A 25,714-nucleotide genomic window follows, 5' to 3' on the forward strand; every position below is an offset into this window, starting at 1 on the left:
TCCCCTTTTCTCTGGCAGGAGGCAGGCATCTCTCTCTCTCTCTCTCTCTCTCTCTCTCTCTCTCTCACACACACACACACACACACACACACACACACACACACACATGCACACACAGCAGGGCCTGGAGCTGACTTCCAGTGGAAGCTCCTCGGAAATATTCTCCTCTGCCAGGTCTTTCCCTCTGCAGATCCTACAGCTAACAGGAAGGACTCTTTCCCAAACGCAAAGAACTCAACCAACCAGTTTTCTAAAAATCCTCTTTCTCCTCTGTTTGCCTTCTTCATTATGCTTTTACATCTTGGGTGTTGAAATATTTAAGAATCTGGTTGAGACAAGATTCCATGAGTTTCCCGACAACACCGCCTCCACTACTGAGCTTCCCGTGTGCCTATTCCAGGCCAGACTTTCCACAGATCTTACTGCATTTAATCTTGACTTCTGCCCTGGGGAAAGAGATATTACTCCTATTTTCTAGGAAAGGAAAATGAGGCACAGAGAGTTTAAGAAACTTGCCCAAAGTCACAGAGCTAGAAAAGCCAGGGTCTGAGCCCAGGCCACAGATGCTGGAGCAATGGGAGAAACCCCTATGTTTCCAAATCAGCCAAGGCAAGTTGTGCATTTGCTACGCTTATACCCGCCCCCGCCCCGCGGTGACTCCCGAGGGACCTGAGGCTGGCAGCTGGCTGCTAAGAGCATCAGACCTTGGGCAAGGGTTTGAGCATCAGACCCCAGACCAACATCGTGGCCTGAGGACAACTAACCAGCCCGTTTGGCCCACGGTGGCCACTTATGTGTGTGTTGGAGGGTGGGGGTACAGGTCGGCCTGGCAAGGTGGCTCACTCTCAAGGGCCTACCAAAGGATTGATATTTTGACTTCAGCCTCTGAAATGCTGAAAGGACCTAACTTCGGCGGTCCCTCAGACCCACCTGAGCGCTTCCCTCCACCAGTCGCTTACATTCTGCGCCGCCTCCTTCCCATAGCACACGGTTCAGGCGCCAGGGGCCCGGAGCCTGCGTCCCGCGACGCACGTGTCGCTAGTTTTTGTTTTTGTTTTTGTTTTGTTTTTGCTCGGCTCAGCTGTTGGGTCTCCAAGACCCACAAACTGAAACCAAAACAGCCCGACGCCCGGCGTCAGGACCGGAAAGCAAAGACAAGGTGGGCGCACCGCAGCTCCGCGGGAACCTTCCGGCCGCGCTCCCCGACGCCCCCTATTCCTCCGCGCACCTCTTCTCTAAGGCAGGAGAAGAAGGGGTGGGGTTCGGGGCAGGCTGCGGGAGGCAGCTTCCTACGGCACAGGCGCCAGAAGGAGTGGGTGGTGGCCAGAGGGAGGAGACGGGGCGGGGCCCGCGGAGACATTAAGGGGCGCCCCGGGATCGCAGCACCCGCTTGGGGCTCCGAGTGTCTCCGGGCGTCTGGCGAGATGGCGGCGGCGCGTGGCCTGGGCCGCAGCGCGGGGCGGCTCCTGGGCAGCCTGTGCGGGCGCTCGGGACAGCCGGTGCGGGAGCTGCGCGGGGTGAGCGCCCCCGCCGCCGCCGCCGCGCAGCCGGGTTCGTACCAGGCGCAGAGCGCACAGGCGGCCCGGGATCCGGCTGCTTTCTGGGGGCCGCTGGCGCGGGACACGCTCGTGTGGGACACCCCCTACCACACCGTCTGGGACTGTGACTTCAGCAGTGGCAAGATCGGCTGGTTTCTGGGAGGCCAATTAAACGTGTCTGGTGAGTGGGCTGTGGAGGATCCAGGGCGCCCCCAGCTCACGAGTCCCGAGGGCACTTAACAGCCGTTCCCGGCCTGGCGGGTCACGGCCCCCCGGGAGGCCCCACTTCCAGGCTTCTGCTTGTCGCGCTCTCAACCGTGGCGCCTCGCCGCCCCCGCCCCCATCGCATCCGGCCCCGGACGCTCCAGCCCCGGCCGCTGCCACCCCGCGCCCAGACCCCACCTTCCCGGCTGCGGCCCCCGCCTGCAGAGACCCGGCCCGGCGTCAGCTCGAGTCGCCCAGTCGTTGGCCTTGCCCCAGAGCGGCTCCTCAATCGACTCTCTCCAGAGTTCAGCTGCGGGGTTCCACTGCACTGCGAAGTGCGCCAGCACTGCTGCGGGCTACCCCTGGGCCAGGCTGGGGTGGAGGGCGCGGGGCTCGCAGGTGTCGGCCGGGACTTCCCCACTTCTGTCCCTGGGAGAGGCAAAAACGAAAAGCGGCTGACTTGTCACCTCCAGTTGCGGTGCCCAGAGAGTTGCTTGGGGAGATACTGCCCATGTAAACAAATCGAGTGGCAGGCAGCGGGGGAGGAAAAAAACTCCGCCAGCAGTAGGAATCAGTTATCTCCTTGCTCCGGGCTTGTGGGCGGGAAGGAAGGGATGGGTGTCTCCCAATTGACAGTTTAAGCTGCGTCCCGCCTCCGAAGACCCAGGGCTTACTTTAGACCTGGTGGCAATTGAGATCCCAGAAACCAGCTCCACCAGCCAGTCAATCCTCCAGTATCTGCTGAGATTGAATCCACTTGTGTTTCCTTAAGATTTGGAATGGGGAGTGGGTACACTGTACCCTGACGCCACAAGGGGAGAAGGTCCAGGGACTGGAGACTGGAGGCAGTAACGGCCAGGCAGGGAGGGCCTGGGGTTGGTCTCCCAGGGCAGGATGGGACTTGCAGTCAGGTGCCGCCTCAGAAGGGCTGCCTGCTGTCCCAGACTGTGGAGTTGGATGGGGTCTACAAGGTGTTGAAGGAAAGGACCTGCAGATCTTCATGGCTGAACTTCTAGGTAGGATCTGCTGTCTGGCACATCTCCACCATGTACTGGCCCAGTTTTTCTACTCCTCTGAATTCCAGTCTCCCCGCATATAAACCGTGGGCGATAATGCCCACCTGCTAGTCTGGTTGTGAGGACACAGTGCCAGAAGGTATGGACCAGCCCAGCATTTAGCGGTGATCAGTAAGTAGTAGTGAACTTAATTTATTATGTTCAGAAATAGCCATAAAATTATGGATAGTGTGTTGCAGTTAACTTTCAAACAAAGAAGCTTAAGGGAACTTTGGACCAGATATATGTTTTTTTCGTATTGTATATTACTTTGCTGGTTTAATCAACATGAGTCACTTACTAGATAAGTGTTTTCTCTAAAATTGAGTCAGCAGCATGTGTCCTTGAACTAGTGGGAAGAAAACCAAACCTTTAGTTTTGTGGAGTTGATGGAATGTGCCTTTGAAGGGGAGGAGAGCAACTCACAGCAGGAAGGCACATAGAAAGTGCAGCTCCTTGAGGCTTCTTCTGGATGTGGGAAGACTGAGGCCACCGTGAACATTCCTGGCTGGCTTGTGTGCACTTGCCACCTCTCACTCTTTGATAAGACAGTGGGGACAGACCTCATGGGGCAGGCGCCAAGGGCCTGGTGAACCTCACTCAGTCAGGGCCGGGTGTGGTCAGCAAGCAATTCTTCTGCTTCTTCTTCCTTTGCTTATTTCTTCTTTATGGCTACATAGCCAGCAGCTGAGCTTCAGAAAACTGTTGTGTAGAAAGACAGCTTTTTGCAGCTTCCTACCTCTAGTGCATATGCCCACCCACTCATCTATCAGGAATATCTCTGCCCTTTGCCAGTGTCTGCAAACCACAGAGGTGCTGGTATGGAAAAGGGCCAGGCCAGGCCGGAGCTGCCCTGGGAGCCACTGAAAAAGTTGTGGGATGGATGGGGGGTGTTTTGGCCTGATTTGTAGTCAGCACAATGATGGCTTGTTCCAAAGAAGTATTGCTCTCAAAACTGCCATTACTCTTTCAAGAGGATCTGCACTAGCAGTTCTCAAGGTGAGGTCCCCACACTAGCAGCATTAGCATCATCTGGGAACTTTTTAGAAACACAAGTTTTCAGACCCATCCTAGACTGTCAATATCAGAAACCCTGGGAGTGGGACTCTGCCATCTTTCTTTGTTTTTCTTTTTTTAAGATTTTATTTATTTGAGAGAGAGAGAGAACATGAGAGGGAGAGGGAGAGGTACAAGCAGACTCCACAGTGAGTGTGGAGCTCGACACAGTGCTTGATCTTACAACCCTGAGCCAAAATCAAAAGTTGGATGCTCAACCGACTGAGCCACCCAGGCCCCACATCTGTGTTTTTAACAAGTCCTCCCGGTGCTCCGGATGCACATTCAAGGTGGAGAACAACTGACTTGTAAATCCCAGACCAGTGCAGATGAAGGCACTTCTAAGATGGGTAGGATTGGGATTAGCGTCCTGGAGATGACTCTTTTAAGCCAACAAAAATGGTACATGGGTGATGCAGTACAGTTAGTGGTCTAGGATGTGTCTAGAGTCACACCTAGGTTTGAATCCTTGCTTTCCCCTTACTGCTCTTTGCATGCATCTCCTCATCTGTAAAGTAAGGATAGTGTGTAACCGAATTCTGTTCTAGTTGCTAGTGTTACATATCCAACCACCCCAAGCTTAGTGGCATAAAGCAGCAACCATATTATTAATCTCTGGGATTCTGTGGGTCAGGACTTTGGACAGGGCCTGATGGGCAAGCCCTAGGGGATGGCTTGTTTCTGCTCCTGAAGGCTATCTGGGGCTGTTGCACCTGCCCTGCTTCTCACTCCAAAGTCTGGGGCCTGGGTTGGGATGACTGTAGACTGGGCTCAGCTGGAACTGTGGTCTGAAGCACCTACACAGGGCTTGTCACAGCATGTCACTGGGCCGGGGGACATGGGCAACCAGAGGTCTCAGAGACCAATACTCAGACCAAGACTCAGAGCCAAGCTGCTTGGCTTCTTCTGACCAGCAGTGTATGACCTGGGGACATCTCGGCCTGTTGCTAGCATCAAATGAGAAAACGCTTGTAAAACATTACTTGCACCTAGTCACTAACTTTTGTTATTTATTAATGAATCATGGGGAAGCCTGTGACCCTGAACTTGGCCTTCAGCAGTGTTACTAGAACTCTGTTTCCTCTGAACAGGACCACATGGATTTGCATATGATCAGTCTTGGATAAGTGCGAAGCAGGCTAGGAAGGCATGCAGGTGGCCAACATGGCTCTCAAAGTCCATCCTGGAGCTCTGGGATAGCCAGGTCACCAGGTGGAGTCATGGTATCAGAGGCCCCCTGGCAGGGCAGGTAGAGCCTCCAGTTGCTTCTATTACATTTATGTAAAACGGCTTTGCAGAAGGTTCTTTGGAAAACCAAGATCTAAAAAGGATACTTTTTTTAAATTAGGTTTTTTATTTTAATTCCTGTATAGTTAGCATACAGTGTTATATTAGTTTCAGATGTACAATATAGTGATTTAACAATTCTATGTTACTCAGTACTCATCAAGAGAATGTACCCTTAGTCCCCTCCACCTATTTCACCCATCTCCCATCCCCTCCCCTCTGATATTTGCAAATCACATAGCTGATAAAGTGTTAGTATCTAAAAAGGGTTCTTAACAGTCTTTTGAAATTTGGCTGTCTTTCCCAGGGCTCAGTGGGTAAAAGTTTGTGCTTTGTTGCACATAAGCTCAGGATGTCAGGAAGTTGAGAATGCAGAACTGGAGGTTAATGACATGTGTTGCTTTCAAAACTCACAACTAAATTTTTTCTTTCTTTTTTTAAAAAATATTTTATTTATTTATTTGGCGGGGAGGGGCTGAGGGAGAAGCAGACTCCCCATTGAGCAGGGAGCATGACTCCTGTCGATCCCAGGATGCTAGGATCATGACCTGAGCCAAGGCCGACGATTAACCAACTGAGCCACTCAGGCACCCCCAAATTCTGTTTTCAAAGACCAAATTCTGAGTCAGATTAAAAAAAAAAAGTTTTCTTACTTTTAAGCAAGGGTGTAGAAAAACTATTTTTACTTGACCATTGAGGGCAGAGATTTCTGGATACTTTTTGGAGCATGAATTGAAGCTATGGAAACCATTTTGCTGTACTTTCCTCCTCTTTCTGGTTGCACCTCCCATAATTCAGAAGGCAGACACACTGAGAGTGGCAAGATGCTGCATTTCTGCGCTTCATGTTTCTCTCAGTGATTGAAATGACTTTTTTAAAGTCTTTCAAGGTAGTCTAAATATGGAAATATAACCCCTGGTCTTAGGAGGGTCCTCCTAAACAGACTGAATTCTTCCCAGTTGTAAGATGCACGACTTACTTTAAATAGCAGATGCTTCTGGAAAGTTGGCAAATACAATTTGTGACTGATGTAATTTCTTAAAATGTGCCAGGGAGATTTTCTATTTAAAGAAAACCCATTGTGAATCCCTTGGTGAATATTAACTCCCTCATTTCTTTTGATTAAAATTGAATTTCCCTATGTGGGTTCACTTAAAGTTGGGAAGGGGAAGAGATGTTTTTTTTTAAAATTTTTTATTGTTATGTTAATCACCATACATTACATCATTTGTTTTTGATGTAGTGTTCCATGATTCATTGTTTGTGTATAACACCCAGTGCTCCACGCAGAATGTGCCCTCTTTAATACCCATCACCAGGCTAACCCTTCCCCCCCCTCCCCTCTAGAACCCTCAGTTTGTTTTTCAGAGTCCATCGTCTCTCATGGTTTGTCACCCCCTCCGACTCACTCCCTTTCATTCTTCCCCTCCTGCTATCTTCTTCTTCTTTTTTTTTTCTTAACATATATTGCATTATTTTTTTCAGAAGTACAGATCTGTGATTCAACAGTCTTGCACAATTCACAGCGCTCACCATAGCACATACCCTCCCCAATGTCTATCACCCAGCCACCCCATCCCTCCCACCCTCTACCACTCCAGCAACCCTCAGTTTGTTTCATGAGATTAAGAATTCCTCATATCAGTGAGGTCATATGATACATGTCTTTCTCTGACTTATTTCACTCAGCATAACACCCTCCAGTTCCATCCACGTCATTGCAAATGGTGAGATCTCATTCCTTTTGATGGCTGTATAATATTCCATTGTGTATATATACCACATCTTCTTTAGCCACTCATCTGTCAATGGACATCTTGGCTCTTTCCACAGTTTGGCTATTGTGGACATTGCTGCTATAAACATTGGGGTGCACGTACCCCTTCGGATCCCCACATTTGTATCTTTGGGGTAAATACCCAGTAGTGCAATTGCTGGGTCATAGGGTAGCTCTATTTTGAACTGTTTGAGGAACCTCCATACTGTTTTCCAGAGTGATTGCACCAGCTGGCATTCCCACCCACAGTGTAGGAGGGTTCCTCTTTCTCCGCATCCCTGCCAACATCTGTCGTTTCCTGACTTGTTAAGTTTCGCCACTCTGACTGGTGTGAGGTGGTATCTCATTGAGGTTTTGATTTGGATTTCCCTGATGCCGAGCAATGTTGAGCACTTTTTCATGTGTCTGTTGGCCATTTGGATGTCTTCTTTGGAAAAATGTCTGTTCATGTCTTCTGCCCATTTCTTGCTTGGATTATTTGTTCTTTGGGTGTTGAGTTTGATAAGTTCTTTATAGATTTTGGATACTAGCCCTTTATCTGATATGTCATTTGCAAATATCTCCTCCCATTCTGTCGGTTGTCTTTTGGTTTTGTTGGCTGTTTCTTTGGCTGTGCAAAAGCTTTTTATCTTGATGAAATCCCAATAGTTCATTTTTGCCCTTGCTTCCCTTGGCTTTGGCGATGTTTCTAGGAAGAAGTTACTATGGCTGAGGTCGAAGAGGTTGCTACCTGTGTTCTCCTTTAGGATTTTGATGGACTCCTGTCTCATGTTTAGGTCTTTCAACCATTTGGAGTGTATTTTCGTGTGTAGTGTAAGGAAATGGTCCAGTCTCATTCTTCTGCATGTGGCTGTCCAATTTTCCCAACACCATTTGTTGAAGAGACTGTCTTTTTTCCCTTGGACATTCTTTCCTTCTTTGTCAAAGATTAGTTGACCATAGAGTTGAGAGTCCATTTCTGGGCTCTCTAATCTGTTCCATTGATCTATGTGTCTGTTTTTGTGCCAGTACCATACTGTCTTGATGATGACAGCTTTGTAATAGAGCTGGAAGTCTGGAATTGTGATGCCGCCAGCTTTGCCTTTCTTTTTCAATATTCCTCTGGCTATTTGGGGTCTCTCCTGGTTCCATACAAATTTTAGGATGATTTTTCCATTTCTTTGAAAAACGTGGATGGTATTTTGATGGGGATTGCATTGAATGTGTAGATTGCTCTAGGTAGCATTGACATCTTCACAATGTTTGTTCTTCCAATCCATGAGAATAGAACATTTTTCCATTTCTTTGTGTCTTCCTCAATTTCTTTCATGAGTATTTTCTAGTTTTCTGAGTACAGATCCTTTGCCTCTTTGGTTAAATTTATTCCTAGGTATCTTATGGTTTTGGGTGCAATTGTAAATGGGATCGACTCCTTAATTTCTCTTTCTTCTGTCTTGTTGGTGTATAGGAATGCCACTGATTTCTGTGCATTGATTTTATATCCTGCTACTTACTGAATTCCTGTATGAGTTCTAGCAGGTTTGGGGTGGAGTCTTTTGGGTTTTCCACGTACAGTATCATATCATCTGCCAAGAGTGAGAGTTTGAATCCTCTTTGCCGATTTGGATGCCTTTGATTTCTTTTTGTTGTCTGATTGCTGTGGCTAGGACTTCTAATACTATGTTGAATAGCAGTGGTGAGAGTGGACATCCCTGCCGCATTCCTGACCTTAGGGGAAAAGCTCTCAGCCTTTCCGCATTGAGAATGATATTCACTGTAGGTTTTTCATAGATGCTTTTATGATATTGAGGTATGTACCCTCTATCCCTATACTCTGAAGAGTTTTGATCAAGAAAGGATGCTGTACTTTGTCAAATGCTTTTTCTGCATCTATTGAGAGGATCATATGATTCTTGTTCTTTCTTTTGTTAATGTATTGTATCACGTTGATTGATTTGTGGATGTTGAACCAACCTTGCAGCCCAGGGATAAATCCCACTTGATTATGGTGAATAATCCTTTTAATGTACTGTTGGATCCTATTGGCTAGTATTTTGGTGAGAATTTTGGCATCCATGTTCATCAAGAATATTGGTCTGTAATTCTCCTTTTTGATGGGGTCTTTGTCTGGTTTGGGGATCAAGGTAATGGTGGCCTCATAAAATGTGTTTGGAAGTTTTCCTTCCATATCTATTTTTTGGAACAATTTTAGGAGAATAGGTATTAATTCTTCTTTAAACATCTGATAGAATTCCCCTGGGAAGCCATCTGGCCCTGGGCTTTTGTTTCTTGGGAGATTTTTGATGACTGCTTCAATTTCCTTAGTGGTTAGAGGTCTGTTCAGGTTTTCTCTTTCTTCCTGGTTCAATTTGGTAGCTGATACATCTCTAGGAATGCACTCATTTCTTCCAGGTTATCTAATTTGCTGGCACAGAGTTGCTCATAATATGTTCTTATAATTGTTTGTATTTCTTTGGTGTTGGTTGTGATCTCTCCTCTTTCATTCATGATTTTGTTGATTTGGGTCATTTCTCTTTTCTTTTTGATAAGTCTGGCCAGGGGTTTATCAATCTGTTTCATCCTTTCAAAGAACCAGCTCCTAGTTTCATTGATCTGTTCTACTGTTCTTCTGGTTTCTAGTTCATTGATTTCTGCTCTGATCTTTATTGTTTCTCTTCTCCTGCTGTGTTTAGGCTTTATTTGCTGTTTTTTTCTCTAGCTCCTTTAGGTGTAGGGTTAGGTTGTATATTTGAGACCTTTCTTGTTTCTTGAGAATGGCTTGTATTGCTATATCTTTTCCTCTCAGGACTGCCTTTGCTGTATCCCAAAGATTTTGAACAGTTGTGTTTTCAATTTCATTGGTTTCCATGAATTTTTTAATTCTTCTTTAATTTCTTGGTTGACCCATTCATTCTTTAGTAGGATGCTCTTTAGCCTCCATGTATTTGAGTTCTTTCTGACTTTCCTCTTGTGATTGAGTTCTAGTTTCAAAGCATTGTGGTCTGAAAATATGCAGGGAATAATCCCAGTCTTTTGGTACCGGTTGAGACCTGATTTGTGACCTAGGATGTGATCAATTCTGGAGAATGTTCCATGGGCACTAGAGAAGAATGTGTATTCTGTTGCTTTGGGATGGAATGTTCTGAATATGTCTGTGAAGTCCATTTGGTCCAGTGTTTCATTTAAAGTCTTTATTTCCTTGTTGATCTTTTGCTTAGATGATCTGTCCATTTCAGTGAGGGGGTGTTAAAGTCCCCCACTATTATTGTATTGTTGTCAATGTGTTTCTTTGCTTTTGTTATTAATTGTCTTATATAATTGGCTGCTCCCACATTAGGGGCATAGATTATTTACAGTTGTTAGATCTTCTTGTTGGATAGACCCTTTAAATAGGATATAGTGTCCTTCTTCATCTCTTATTACAGTCTTTGTTTTAAAATCTAATTTGTCTGATATAAGGTTTGCCACCCCAGCTTTCTTTTGGTGTCCATTAGCATGGTAAATGGTTTTCCACCCCCTCACTTTCAATCTAGGTGTTTCTTTGGGTCTAAAATGGGTCTCTTGCAGACAGCATATTGATGGGTCTTGTTTTTTAATTCAATCTGATAGCCTGTGTCTTTTGATTGGGGCACTGAGCCCATTTACATTCAGGGTAACTATTGAAAGGTATGAATTTATTGCCATTGTATTGCCTGTAAGGTGACTGTTACTATATATTGTCTCTGTTCCTTACTGGTCTATGCTGCTTTTAGGCTCTCTCTTTGCTTAGAGGACCCCTTTCAATATTTCTTGTAGGGCTGGTTTCGTGTTTTCAAATTCCTTTGGTTTTTGTTTGTCCTGGAAGCTTTTTATCTCTCCTTCTATTTTCAATGACAGCCTAGCTGGATATAGTATTCTTGGCTGCTTATTTGTCTCATTTAGTGCTCTGAGGATATCATGCCAGTCCTTTCTGGCCTGCCAGGTCTCTGTGGATAGGTCTGTTGCCAATGTAATGTTTCTACCATTGTAGGTTACATATCTCTTCTCCCGAGCTGCTTTCAGGATTTTCTCTTTGTCTCTGAGACTCATAAGTTTTACTATTGGATGTTGGGGTGTTGACCTATTTTTATTGATTTTGAGAGGGGTTCTCTGTGCCTCCTGGATTTTAATGCCTGTTTCCTTCCCCACATTAGGGAAGTTCTATGTTAGAATTTGCTCCAATATACCTTCTGCCCCTCTCTCTCTTTCTTCTTCTTCTGGGATCCCAATTATTCTAATGTTGTTTCGTCTTATCACTTATCTCTCGAATTCTGCCCTCGTGATCCTGTAGTTGCTTATCTCTTTTTCTCAGCCTCTTTATTTTCCATCATTTGGTCTTCTATATCACTGATTCTCTCTTTTGCCTCATTTATCCTAGCAGTTAGTGCCCCCATTTTTGATTGCACCTCATTAATAGCCTTTTTGATTTCGACTTGTTTAGATTTTAGTTCTTTTATTTCTCCAGAAAGGGTTTCTCTAATAACTTCCATGCTTTTTTCAAGCCCAGCTAGTATCTTTAAAGTCATGATTCTGAACTCTAGGTCCGACATCGTACTAATGTCCGTATTGAGTAGGTCCCTGGCAGAGGGTACTACCTCTTGTTCTTTTTGCTGAGGTGATTTTTTTCTTCTTTTCATTTTGTCCAGAGGAGAATAGATGAATGAGAGAACAAAATGCTAACAGTTTAACAATGTCCCCAGCAAATATACTCTATACAAATGAGAAAAGACCTGAAACCAGGGGAAAAGAAAGGGAAAGAAAGAAAAAAGAAAGGGAAAAAAAAAGAAAAAGAAAAAGATAAAAACAAACAAAAACAGAACAAAACAAAACAAAATAAAACAGAATATGATCTAATATGATCAGGCTAGTGCATAGATCAGTGCCACACACTAGATTTGGGCATATTTTGGTCTGTTAGAAGAAAGTGTCTCCTAAAATTTTAAAGGAAGAAAGACTTATATATGTACAAAATAAGGGTTGATACAATGAAGGGATGGAAGATTACTGTAAAGATGAAAATTATGAAAGATTTTATAAAAGGAATTGATAAGAAGTTGTTTGAAAAAAGAAAGAAGATTTAAAAAAAAAGAAAAAAAAAGAGAATTTGATCAGGCAGGAGAGTAGAACAAAGCCATACACTAGTGATTTAGGGTATATTTTGATCTGTTAGAAGAAACTGTATCTCAAAATTTTAAAGAGACAACAACTTATATATATATATATATATATATATATATATATATATATATATGCCAAAAATAAGGGTAACTACTTTGAAGGGATAAAATTTGACTCTAAAAATGAAAAATAAAAAATGTTTTTTTTTAAAAAGGGATTGATAAGATGTTGGTTGAAAAAGGGAAAAAGAAAAATCCAAAAAAAAAAAACCAGTTAAAAAATTAACTTTGAAAAACTAATGAATCATGGTAAAAAAGCCATGAATTCTATGTGCAGTATTCCCCTAGCGCTGGAGTTCTCCCATTCTTGTTGATCGATCAACTTGGTCTTGGCTTGCTGGCTGTTCGTGCTGATCTTCTGGGGGAGGGGCCTGTTGCTGTGGTTCCCAAATGTCTTTGCCGGAGGCGTCCACGCTAAGCAATCTGCTGGGGTTTGGTCTCAGGAGCTTTTGTTCCCTGCAAGCTCTCGGTACAGCTTTGGAGGACTAGGGTGAAAATGGTGGCCTCCCAATCTCTGCCCTGGGGAGCTGAGAACTTGAGGCCCCGCTCCTCAGTGCGCCCCCAGAGAAAAGCAGTCAGTCACTCCCATCTCCCCGGTCTCCGGCCGCACTCCGTGCTCACCTGGCCTGTGACCGAGCGTTTCTGTCTCTGGCACCCGACCCCGTGTGGAGTCTCCAAACCCAGCAGATCCCTGCGGTGCGCTCCCGCGCCGCTCCTCCTGAGGGAGGAAGGGGAGTCTCCCCGGCTCTGCCGCTTTTTGGTCCCTGCTGGAGGAGCAGTGGCTCGAATGTGCCATGGATCACAGTTTATGGCCACCCCGAGCTGAGAGCCCGCGCCTCGGCTCTGTCTCTGCAGCCGGCTTCCCCGCTCCGATACCTTGGAGCTCTGCTGCACTCAGGCACCCCCGGTCTTTCTGTGACCCCGAGGGTCCTGAGACCACACTGTCCCAGAGAGGGTTCCACTCCCAGCTTAGCCCCTGGAGTGACGTGCCTCAGTGGAGCCGACTTCTAAAAGGTCTGATTTTGTGCTCCACGGCTCTATCACTTGCCCGAAGCGGCCGACGGAGGCCCCCTCCCCCGCCGTCTATCCTCCCGAATATCACCTAGGATTCACTTCTCCGCACGTCCTACCTTCCAGTAAGTGGTCGCTTCTCTGTTCAGAGAGTTGTTGCTACTCTCCTCTTCGATCTCCTGTTGAGTTCATAGGTGTTCAGAATGGTTTGATCCCTATTCAGCTGAATTCCTGAGACCAGATGAAATTCAGGTCTCCTACTCCTCCGCCATCTTGCTCCGGGGAAGAGATGTATTTAAATGACTGACAAGAGTTTTTGAAAATTCCTACATAAGTGTATGTCATCTTTATAATGGAAATGATAATCTTACTATAATCTTTTTTAAAAAACAAAACTCAGGGGCACTTGGCTGGCTCAGTCAATTAAGCATCTGACCCTTGATTTCAGCTCAGGTCCTAATCTCAGGGTCCTGGGATCAAGCACTACACATGCATCTGGCTCCACACTCAGCAGGGAGTCTGTTTCTCCCTCTGCCCCTCCACCCGCTCGTGCTCTCTCTCTCTCTTTCTCAAATAAAATAAATAATATCTTAAAAAAAAAAAAAAACCTCAATACCCATGAACCATCAGCAGACATTTGCTTAACTGTTTGCAGATTTGTGTTAGGCCCAGGGTGCAGATGTGTTCTTAGGAATATGATGGAGCCTCATCTCACCTCATCCTCATGACACTGATGTGAAGTGATTGGTGGTCCATTGTACAGATGTGGAAATGAAGACTCCAATTCATGTATAGTGATGAACAGTACGGAAATGCCACGGAGCCTGCATTCTTCCAAGAGATGAACCACAAATCAGTGAGCAAGCAAATCCACACTGGGGCACTTCCTCAAGGTTTTTTATAGCTGCTAAGGGGAGAATTCTGATATCATCCCCTCCACCCCAACCCCATGATAAAGGAATCTTAGGGACATGGTCCCTGTCCTCAGGGATTTGTGACCTGGATAAGGGAGGATTTAGCAAAGGTAGCATTGTGTCCCAGAGTGGGGACCACTGGGCAGGTAATTAAGCACTAAATGGTGTGAGCCACCAAGTAATAGGGAGCAAGAGGTCACTGTGTGTTGGGAAGTTGGAAAAGGCTTGCAGTAGGAGGTGGGGTTTGAACTGAGCCTTAAATCGTACTAGGTCCTTAACCGCTTGTTCTTAGAAATGGAATTTTCTTGTCCCACTGCCCAGTTCTTTGGGTGGAGGCTTTGTTTTCAAATGTGGAGAAGGAAGAATTTCCTTCCTTCCACCCTCCCTCCTTTCTTTCTTTTCCTCCCTGCAGTTGAGGCAATAGTGGGAACCATGCCCACGTGTTAAAAGCCAACACATACATGGCATTTTAGGGCCACTGTCACCCTAGGCCCTGCACTGTGCTTTGTGTACATGCTTGTGTCATCTGAGTATCGTCCGTGGTGGCTGTAATGCTGTTTCCCTTGGGAACACAGTAGCACCATCTGACCTCATGCAGGAAACCCACAAAGCATCTCATTCCTACCATGTCTCTGAGTCAGGAGCCATCACTCCCACAACGGATGAGGGAAGTGAGATTTAAATTAGATAAGCAGTGCACTGTCTGTGGTTAGCAGGTGGTTGGACAGGGTCCAGACTCCAGCGTGTGGTTTTTCCCTACGATCCAGGCTGCTATGTAGCAAAGTCTGGCCAGATGTCTTACAGAAAGTCTTTAATTACTTCTGTCCCCCAAGGAAGAAGCAAGTCCCCCCACCCCAAATCTGGGATAGAATGTGTGTAGTTGTAAGCACATGCGTCTGTCTGTTGGAGCATAGGGGAGGTCCTGGACCAGCAGCACTAGCAGTACGTGGAATCTCACTAGAGGCGAAGATGCACATGCCCACCCAGACCTGCTCTGTCAGAGACGGCCGGGGGGGGGTGGGCACCATCTCTGTGCTAACAAGCCCTCTGGGGGTTCTGGGGGATTCAGAAGCGCTAATTTAGACTAGAAAGAGACCTTGAGAGATGAAGCCACTAAGACAAGAAGAGATCTGTTCCCTCCCCAGGCACAGAGCCAACCTGGAGTCATTTAGACTCCAGTGTCGCCCTCCAGCTCGAGGACGTGAATGGTCCGTCCACCATTCAGAGCCGTGGTGCTTCTCTGCCCTGTGCTCTGGGTTAGGCTGCACACGCACACGCACAAATATGGACAGGACATTGGGTCCCTGTCTGCAGAGGGGCAGCAAGTGTAACACCTCAGGAACGGTGAGAGGGAGGCATGAGGTCCACGGGATGGGAAGTGCTCAGTGAGAGTGGAAATGTGCAGGGCAGACCTACAGGAGTGTGGGCACCAGGTGAGGGGCAGCAGTGTGGACAGTAGGACAGTGTCCCCCAGGCACGGAGAAATAGTGCAAAGGCCCTGAGGCAGGAAGGAGCTCACTAGACTCAACATGATTGGTGGGGGGGAGGTTAAATCACATGGAGCCTTAGTGGCTGCTTGTTGAGCACTTCCTATGTGCCGGGGGAGGCACGTAGGGGACACTGTACTTGGGGCTCCGTGCTGACCTGCCTGGATTCCTGCCATCCTTCAGCCCCAGAAAGACAGAGATACATGGCTGGTCACACTGGCCACCCATCCACACCCTGGATACCCAGTCCAGCCTGTGGCCGGTGTTCCTCTGTTACTTTCTGCAGCTCTGCCTTCCTGCTTGGCATAAACCAGGTGCAGGATGCCCTGCTGGGGTCCGAGGCTGTGAGGGTCTTGGCTCAAAGCTGGGCAATCATTCAGGGGGTGCCCTGGCTGCTGTGGGAATAGACAATGTGGGGAGATGAACCCTGGGTGAGGTGTCATGTGTGATTTGAGGCCCTTACTGCTGCTTTCTGGCTGTGGCCTTAGGCAGGTCACTGGACCACTCAGAGCACCTGGAAACTGTTTCCCAGGCTACCCCTGGGCTGTCCACTTTTCAGGGTGACTCCAAGGGTCAAACTCAGAGTGGGAGAAGGTAGAGCAGGCTTCTTGGATAGAAGCAGGTTTAGGATGAAGCTGAGGGTTTACTCCTCTAACCAACTCATGTGTGATGCCTAAAGCAGCCAGGGGCCAGTGAGCATTCGTGCGCAGGTGGGAGCAGCACGCTCCTCCAGCTGGACCACCTACCCCACGCAGTGCACACCTGTAACTCAGTCTGTGGGTTCTCAGCTGGGCACTTCCAGGCTTGTTGTGACCTGCCCAGGGTCACCTCTTCCCAGTCCATCACTTAGGTCCTCCACGGCCAGGCAGCAGGAGTGGGGTGTTGTGGGTGGTGGGCTGGGGGTGGGAGTGGGGAAATTGGGGGTGGGAGGGAGAAAGGGCCTGGCCCTACTGGGGGGTGGTCACTGCTTCAGCTTCCAGGCAGGATGTGGCCTCATCTGCTGGTTGCTCAAGAGAAGCCAGAAATCTGTGGTTTTAGTGTGAAAACTCTTGATTTCTAAATTTTGAACTGATACACACACACACACACACGCACTTATATCAGGTTTATTGTGTAAATCCAGGTTTTGCCACCAACCTCTTTCTCAATTTGACTTCTTGTATTTTCTATCCTCTATTTTTATGGCATTTCTTTTCTTCTGTTTTTCTACTAATTCAAAGAACTTTCCGGTATCAGTAAGTAGTATTAGTATTAATAATTCTTCCTGATGACATCTATCTTTATTTATTAAATTTTTGGAGGTATAACTTCTATGTCTGTTAGGAGCCAGAAAGTTCAAATAAAATTAAAAAAAATTTTTTTAAAGATTTTATTTATTTGAGAGAGAGAATGAGATAGAGAGAGACAACATGAGAGGGGGGAGGGTCAGAGGGAGAAGCAGACTCCCTGCTGAGCAGGGAGCCTGATGCGGGACTCAATCCCGGGACTCCAGGATCATGACCTGAGCCAAAGGCAGTCGCTTAACCAACGGAGCTACCCAGGCACCCTCAAATAAAATTTTTTTAAGATTTTATTTGTTTATTTGAGAGAGAGAGAGCACAAGCAAGGGTAGGAGCAGAGGCAGAGGCAGAGGGAGAAGCAGACTCCCTGCTGAGCAGGGAGCCCCATGTGGGGCTGGATCCCAGGACCCTGGGATCATGACCTGAGCTGAAAGCAGACGCTTTAACTAACTGAGCCACCTAGGGTGCCCCCAAATGAAATTTTTTATTATAAGAGTAAATGATAGATAAAATAACCCAAGAGGGAAAAAATGTAATTCACATGCAACAGCTAAAGTATATAAATATTTTCACGTGGGCTCACCCTCTCAAGAATTATGAGAATCACATGATCTTTTATGGGTATGGTCTCTCATAACTTTTGTCAAGACAGTTACTCCATCAAGAAATATTACTGAAGTCCCTGTAGCACATTGCATGGTGCTTGCATTCATACAGTAGCACTTCAGCTTTGGTCTTTTATTTGATTCCTATTATAGTCCTGTGATTAAACATGGTAGATAATGCTTCGGGAGGAGATTGGAGAAGATAAGTAACTGCATTCAAAAAAAAAAAGAAAGAAAAAATTTATATGCCTGGACATTGGGGGTGACCCTTGAAGACCAGGTGGGCAGATGGCTGCTGGCTCCAAAAGCTATTTTCGGTCATTGTTTCTCCGGCTGAAGGGAAGTGAGTAATGAGATCTGGCTGTGAGGGCTGATAGAAAGGAGCACCAGCATGAACCTATCAGATCGAAGCTCACCTTGAAATCAAGAGTAATGAACAGAATGTTAGCAAATTACCTGATCCTACTATTCTTCAGGTTTATAGTAAATTGTCAGAACTGACCTGTTTTTGCAGGCAGTCATGTGATCTGAGCTTGGGTAACAGAGAGGGCGGGAAGCAGAGTCTTCCGGAAAACCAGCATGGCATTTCCCCATCATTTCATCACTTGTTGGAGCAGAGGCTGGTTTGTAGGGTGCTGGCTGGACATCTGAGAGGGGATATGAGTCCTTGCCCTGGATTGCACCTCCAGCAGATTCCAGAGACTACCGCATGTACTGTGTACTGAGTCAGGGACAGGCTGTTTGCATTAAGCATTCTTTCCAACATCTCAGGTTGTAGTGCTCAGTCCCAGCTGCATGTTAGAACAACCCAGGGAGTCTTGAAAACCACAGGGCCAATTGAGTCAGGGTCCCTGGGGCTGTCCTGGGTGACGCCCACATGTGGCCAGGGTTGGGACCACAGGTGTGAAGCACCTACTTCAGACTGTTCACAAGGGATCACCCTGCACCTGTGAGATGCTATTTGTGTACAGGTTGTCTTGTTTTGCTGGCTCTAGCAATCACTCTGCTTGCAAGGAGGTAGAAGCCTTGCCTTTGAGGAGGGTAGGGTCCACCTCAGTGGAGAATAGCACAAGCCATGGCAAATCAAACCCCCCTCTTATCTAACTTTAAAAGCACCAAGTGTAACATCTATAAAACTGTTTTTGTGCAGTCAACTGCTTGGATCAGCATGTTCAGAAGTCCCCGGAGAGTGTCGCTTTGATCTGGGAGCGGGATGAGCCTGGAACTGAAGTGAGGATCACGTACAGGTACTGTGTGTCCCCTGACAACATCTCAGTGCCCGGCAGGGTCTCCTGGGCTTTTCCGTCTCTGTTTGTGGTAGACCCCAGCACCAAACACCTCTGCTGCGCTATTAGCAGGAGCAAGACTGCCCAGCTTGGAGGAGGGCTGCCCTTCCTGTTCACCTTGGCAATACTTGGTGCCTTTAGGTTCCCAAGGAAGGATCTAGGTCTTTGGACACAAATGTGATGAATATTCAAGGTATGAGGAGGCTTTTGGCACAGTCCTGTATGCTTCTGTCTGTTTCTAGGTGGAGGTCATCTTTGTATCAAAGGGCATGTTTCAGCTTTGGAAATGTTCTCTGGTCCCAGGAGAGTAACCATGAGTGCAAAGTGAATAAAATATATGCTGGAATAAACAAATCAGCCTACTCAGCCTTTTTCTTCCAGTGCTCTGAGAGGGGGACCATAAATAAAATCAAGCCATTTAAAGGGGGTCTTCCTGACATTTGTGTTCTTTGATTCTTTAGATAAGTTCTTCACACATTCCATGTGTCAAGCACCTTTCTGGTTGTCGTGTGCATGTCAGGGTTTGAAGGAGCCAGACATCTGGGAACAGTAACCCGGCTTTCTAAGGCACTGCCTCTTGCTGGAACTGCCTTGCTCAGGGATCTCTGTGGTTTGTCCCTGCAGGCCAGTGGTTTTCCCCTTCCCTGGGGGTAAAAACCTCCTTTGGTTAAGCCTAAACTTGCCTTTACTATGCTATCTCAGACCCACCACGAACCTGAGTTGTACGTCCTTTATCACCAACACCACCCCTCCCTGCCATCAAGTAATGCTCATTCTCCTGGTGGACAGCTTGCGACTTTTCTTGTCCCATCATTCAACAAGTTTCACTGAGTGCCACCATTATCAGTCAGGACAGGCTGGGGTATGTCATAGTAACCAACAGTCCCCAGATGCATGGTAGGGTGTGGCTGGCTGGTCACTTTAGACTGAATAGTCAGGGCAGTCCTCTCTGAGGAGGTGACATCAGAGCCAAGACACTGTTGCCAAGAAGGAGCGGCCAAGGTTGGAGGAAGAATTCCCAGGCCCTTCCAGGACTGTGAATAAGTGCAGAGGTCCTGGGAACAGAGAGAAGGTGCATGTGGCTGGGGCAGTGGGAATGAGGGGGGCATGGTAAGAGGACTGTTCAGGGAAGCAGGGGGCCTGAGAGCAACAGTGACTGTTGGTGACCTGTCACTTGGGTGACTTGGGGGCTATTGGGCACCCCTAGGTTGGTTTGTTTCTCAGACTCAGGTTTTATCACAGACTAAATTCACTAAAGCTGGTGAAATTGTACTCAAGTTGACTTTTGGATGCAGCAAAGTGATGTTAATCTGCTGCAGCTCCCTGTGGGCACCACCTTACCCATCCCCCATCAACAGCCCTCGGCTGTCACGCCCTTTAGCAGTGTCTGCATTGTTTGCTGACCTGTCCCCCCACTGGCCCCTACAGATAAGCCTCTTGCCTCTGGGTAGCCCACCAACCAGCAGCATTGGCCCTGGGAGCCTTGGGCACCACTCCGACAACTGAGGCAGATCTCCAGGCCCCTGGGCACACTTGAGTTCGGGGAACATGGCTCTAACAAACAAACTGTCTTCACCATTCATTACTATTATGGGCCCAACTGGATTTATGTTTAATTCTTTAGTAAAAGATTAAGACTCTGTGGGTGGGGGGTAGATGGGCTTACCGCCAGGATGCTGCAAATAAGCTGGTCCAGTGATGGACCATTTTCCTTCTGTCACTGCCTCAGATGTGCCTGGACCCCAGGCCCCCCTTGGCTGGACATCCCCCATGTGCACACCGAGTTAGTGGTCAGCAGCGTTAGGTGGTCCGAGGGCTGGGCTTGAACTGGCCTGCTGAGATGTGTGGTTGAATGTAAGCCAGGGGGGAACTATCAGGAATGCACCAGTGTGTTAAAGCTCAGAACTGCTCTAGTTCCATGGTACCAGAACAGCCCCAGGTAAGGGACATAGACACCTAGATTCTACCCTTAACATTTCACAATGCTGGTTTTTATCCCATGTGATTTATGGGATAAATCCCATGGGTTATCCCATGGGATAACCTCCATGGGTCGGTCCATCTTATGTTTTGGATGCATTTCGGCAGCATAGCATTAACTAGAGTTCATTGTGTGCTTATTTTCTCTCTTTTGATGTGAAATTTGTATCCCATGAAATACACAAGTGTACATTTGCTGAGTTTTGATCAATGTGTACACCTGTGTAACTCAAATCCTTATCGAGATACAGAATAATGACCACTGTCCCAGAGGGTTCCCATGCCCCTTCTCAGTCACTATCCCTACCCTCCCCAAGCAACCACTGTGCTGATTTTTTTCCCAAATAGGTTGTCAAAGCCTTATCTTAGAGCTAAGGAGGGGGCTCAGAGAGAGGAGTAGATCTCTCCCTCCTGGGGCTGCTGAATGTTTTTGAGGAGTCACGTTCCTGGAGAATCATTGTAGAGCTTGTAATGGGGACCAACAACTCCTGCCTAGTGACCCTAGTGACACCTCCATCCTGCTCACCAGAATCTCCACTACTCGCCCCATGTCTGGGCAGACACCCATGCACACAAATGCACACACATGTGGTGCACACATGGTTGTGTGCTCACACACATACATTTTAAGCATGCTCGTTTTCAAGGCACGTCTCTACAACTTGCTCTTTGTGTTTGGGATCCATCCTGGAAATGTTCTCTCGGGTGGCAGTGGGGGCCTGCCATGAGGGCCCTGCCACCTGTTCTGGGAGATGTGCCTTGTGTTGCTGGTGGGTAGACCCCACTGTTCTGAATACTGGCACATATTTCTAACCTCACCTCCCTTGGGTGGGGGAGGCCGGGCAGGATTGGCTTTGGGAACACTGGGGAAGCCCCATGTCCTCGCCTACCCCACCAGTTCCTTCCCTCTGTGACATCAGTTGGCACCGGTCCCAAGGAGCAGTGCAGGTGGGCCCTATGCTGGCCATGGGGCTCTGGGAGGAGGAGAGATCAACAGCCGTGGCTCTGTCAAGCAGAGGGCAGCCTGTGACCTTAGGCTGGAACCAGGGTCAGAGAGCTGCCTCAGCCCAATTTCTAGCCTACCTCTGCCCAGAGAGGTTATGTTCAGAGCCGGCCTGAGGAAGCTGTTCTATCCTAGGGAACAAGCAGACCGCAAGCCCTGGGCCCCTCCTGCGTCCCCTGAGGCCTGCGAGGGCAGGGGCTGCAGAGGCCAGGCAGGGGCACAGTTAAACTGGGTGGCTCCCTGAGGCTGTGCAGCCAGATAGCACCCTGGGTGCTGCTCCTTCCAGCTATCCACATGTGCTTTTCCAGCACAGTGCATTTCTAGAAGATTGTCCTTCACCTCTACTTCAAGTAGACAGATTCTAAAGGCCCTTGGGGATGAGGATGTGGAAAAACACAAATCTCTGTCCTCAGAAGTTGGTGGTGGGGTGCTGGGGAGATTCTGAGGGTTCTAGACTGCTGTCTGCCTGGAACCTGGAGGTTTGGGCTAGGGATTTACAAGCTGGGTACGGACACAGGACGTGGAGTGGAGCAGACGGAGGCCCCATGGCTGGTCTCAGCCTCTGGGGTGTATGTGGGTGCCCTGAAACAGGTGACAGCAGGCTGTGGGTGTCTTCCTTAGAGTATTTACCAAGGCTCAGCTCATCTTTTGTCTGAGTGCTCCAGAGGTCTGAACTTGAACTTGAACTCAGAACTTAAGCCGAAGACCAAATTTGAGCCCTGGCCAGCTCTGTGACCTCGAGGTCTGTAACTCTGGGCCTCAGTGTCCCCAGCTGTAAAATGAGGGACCAGATGAGACCAGCACAGTTCCAGCCCTAGCAGGCATGGCTCCGTGTGGTAGTCGCAACCAGCATAGTGCAATAGAGCCCGACGCACACAGGCTGCACTATAATGGGAACCTGTTGTCTTAGATGTGCCCCCAGCATAAACTGAGTATGGTTTTCACTGTGGGTCAAGCCCCTGGAGGGGGTGATTTCCGTGGCTATTCCGTTTTCTTTCTGGCGGGAGGTGTGCATCGTGAGGAACCCCTGTCCAGAGGAGCAGAGGGGCTGTCAGGCCTCCTTCACCCTGCCTGCCTCAGAAGACCTGGGTGGGCATAGAGGGGCCGGCTTCCTTCCTGGGCATGCTGGGGCCAGGCACTGGGTGTTATCGAGCCTCTACGCGACCGGTGCCTCATGTGGAAGGCCCACAGAGAATACAAAATGGGGTCTTGCCCTTTGGGGTACCCGTCTCTCTGGGGCAGCTTGACCAACACACCTGGAGCTGGGGCAGGCCTACAGCCTAGAGACACCTCCCACAGAGGCTTCTTTGTTTCCTTGGCCCTGGGTGTCCCAGAAAGGAGGGCCCCTGTGGGTGCCAGCAGTAGGAACTGGGGAGTCTCAACATGGACACCCGGTTGGAGAAGGCTCTAGGGAAGTTCTGAGGCGGGTTGGCTTTTGAGAGGCACAGGAGGTGGGGTGTGATGAGGAAGACAGAGAAGCAATGGCAGGTGGGTGTGCTGTAGGGAGAGGGACCAGGGAGGGGGGAAGTGGAGGGCTGTGTTCCATGTCTGCTCTGGCTTCTGGCTGTGCGTGACCCTGAGGAAGTCATTCCACCTTTCTGGCCCTCTGTTTCCTCATCTGCAAAATGGAAACATGCCTCTCTGCCCGATGGCCAAGTGTGGAGCAGCACCTGGGGGATAAAAGCCCAGAACAGGGTCTGGGAAGACGAGGCTTCGGGATCTGGTGAGGGAAGGTGGCTGCTGGGGCCGGGAGCTGGTGGGGTGGTGTTTTCAGAGCAGGGACTTCACCTCCGGAGAACAATCTCTAGTCAGCTAAAAAGCAGACCCTCCCCCTTCTCGTGGGTCTGACCCTTGTTCCTTGCTCTTCTCCTCGGCCCCAAATTAATTATTTTAATGCGCAAACTCCTTTATTAAAATAAACAGGGCAACTGAAAGGAAGGATCCTTAATGGGCCTAATGAGGTTGATGGGCGGGGTGCTTTGGTGTAAAACAGCCCCATGATCGGTGAGCTTTCCCATGGCAAGAGACATCTCTCACTCAGGGCAAAGTCAGTTTGCTCCGTGGGCTCCCCTGGGTGGGGGGAGGAGAGGCCAGAGGCCCTGGGCTCATGTGCAGTGTCCTGACTTCCCTGACTAAGAGGAGGGAGGTGCCCTGGCACACTCTTTCCCCTGCTGACCTCTGAGTAACTCTGATTGCAACACTTGGTTGGGAATCTGCATGCCGACTGCCGGGAACTGGTTGGGAACCCTGGGTCACTTGGATTATACACTTACCTTTCCTTAAGACTTTGGGTCCAGATGCTGGGGGCTTTGGGGGGAACTGCTTAAGAGCAGGACCCTTGGAGCCAGGCCAGGGTTTGAATCCTGCCTTGACCCTTTCGGGAAGTCAGTTAAGTTCTGTTTGTCTTAGCTTCCTTATCTGAGAAATGGAGGTGGGGGGGGTGGGATGGCAGCTCATACGACAGCTGCTGTGAGGGGTAAATGTGTGTGTGATCTTTTGGATCAGCTAAGTCTCTTGGAATTTCATATTTTAGAATGGCCAAATCTTGGGACTGTAGCAGGAATGATCCGCTCCGAAAGTGTCTATGGCCAGGGAAACCTCCTGGATGGGGACCCTTGTGAGAATTTTCTGGGGGCAAACAGTGGCAGAGGTTTACTTCTAGGAGCACACAGAAGCAAACACCTTCCTTAGAGCTGGATCCTCGTTTTCGTGGACCCTCTTCTGCATGCAGGGGCTATGGGGGGATGGCTGGGGGTTGTGGGAGGTGGAGGGGCACAGCCTGGTGAGGGCACAGTGCAGGCCCTGGGGTGAGAGTGGGGGAGGGGAGCAGGTACCTGAAGTGTGGGGCTGGGGAGGGGCTCAACGCCTGCTCCTGAGGAGTGGGGACAAGCTCCCTGCCACAGCTTGGAGAGGAGCCTTCTAGGACTAGGCGTTGTTGTTCCTGTTTTTTCCCTTTCTGCTTCCGGAGGCTCCAGACAGTGGGATAAGCCTGACTCATAGCTTCACTGTGGGTAGCGCTGTGGTGTCACGCAGCCCTGCCCCATGTTGGTTCCCATAAGGGTAGCACTGTGGGTACAGACGGCAATGGTTGAACCTTCTCACCTGTCCAGAAGTGCACACCAGGCCCAGGCTCGGGGGGGAGGGGGCGCATCTTTGTTCCTGCCCCCTCTCCCCGCAAGTGCCCATTTCCTCCTCTTATGCTAGGTGGACACCAAAAGAAAGTGTCACTATGAGGTTAGACGTGCTGTCTGATGCAGAGTTGAAAATCTTTGCACAGCTAGAAGGGAGTGGGCCCCCGGCAGGCTGGGTCCCTGGGGCGGGTGAGGATGCACAGCCCTCCTGGCTGGCAGGCACGCATGCTACTGCGCATGACAGTCCCCAGGAGGGTGGCCCACGCAGTGCTGGCGTCGGGGCACCCAGTCTGGGGCGGGGCCCAGTGGGTGGGTGGCATGTGGGTGTGCCCTGGGCGACCCCTTCCCATGCTCAGCCCGCATCCAGCCTCCAATGACGGCCAGGCTGGACCCTTCTGTCCCCTGCCTACCTGGAACAGAGGGCACCAGCAACAACTCCTGGGAAGGTTCCTGGTGACCATCCTGCATACCAGGCTGGGAACGGGGTGTCCCAGCCCTCTGTCCTCCAGAAGTCATACCTACCCTGCTGTCTGGGGGCAGCCCCTGGCTGACTTGGCAGGAGCTGACTCTGACGCTCGTAGCTCACATTCATGGTCATACTTGGTTTTAAAGCCCAGCGAGCTTCTGGTGTCCTCAAGCTTACCCAGCTGGAAAGGTCAGAAATGGGGTTTGAGTTTAGCTTTGTCTGGCTCTTGCCAATGCACTGAGGAATCTGAGAGGGAGGAGGTGACAGTGTGAATGGGACCCCTGCTGCTTGGCAGCACTAACTGGGTGCCAGGCCAGACACCTGGTGGTTCCTGGTGGTTCCTGGTGCTGTGTGCAGAGGGTAAACTCTGCTGTGTGCAGACAATAGCCTTTTACTGACCAGGACCCTGTGTGCCCGTTGTCTGTCCCCACTTCCTGCTTAAGCAGACACACATTCAGTG

The 25,714-nt window shown here is 48.7% G+C and overlaps 1 protein-coding gene across 3 annotated transcripts in view; it reads left to right on the forward strand.

Annotated features, from left to right (window-relative positions):
• The first annotated feature begins 1,344 nt into the window (after positions 1-1,344).
• ACSS1 (acyl-CoA synthetase short chain family member 1) overlaps positions 1,345-25,714 on the forward strand; it is a 66,287-nt gene continuing 41,917 nt past the window's right edge. The window contains exons 1-2 of one of the 3 annotated variants that reach the window (XM_027620887.2): positions 1,345-1,719; positions 18,539-18,635. In XM_027620887.2, coding sequence (XP_027476688.1) covers positions 1,425-1,719; positions 18,539-18,635 — 392 coding nt within the window. In that variant the 5' untranslated portion in view covers positions 1,345-1,424. Of the gene's footprint in view, positions 1,720-2,604; positions 2,759-18,538; positions 18,636-25,714 lie in introns of those variants that run through there. The other 2 variants (XM_027620888.2, XM_027620889.2) reach the window with 2 other exon arrangements.

The sequence above is a fragment of the Zalophus californianus genome, chromosome 8 (assembly GCF_009762305.2).
Source record: "Zalophus californianus isolate mZalCal1 chromosome 8, mZalCal1.pri.v2, whole genome shotgun sequence".
Taxonomy (NCBI): domain Eukaryota; kingdom Metazoa; phylum Chordata; class Mammalia; order Carnivora; family Otariidae; genus Zalophus; species Zalophus californianus.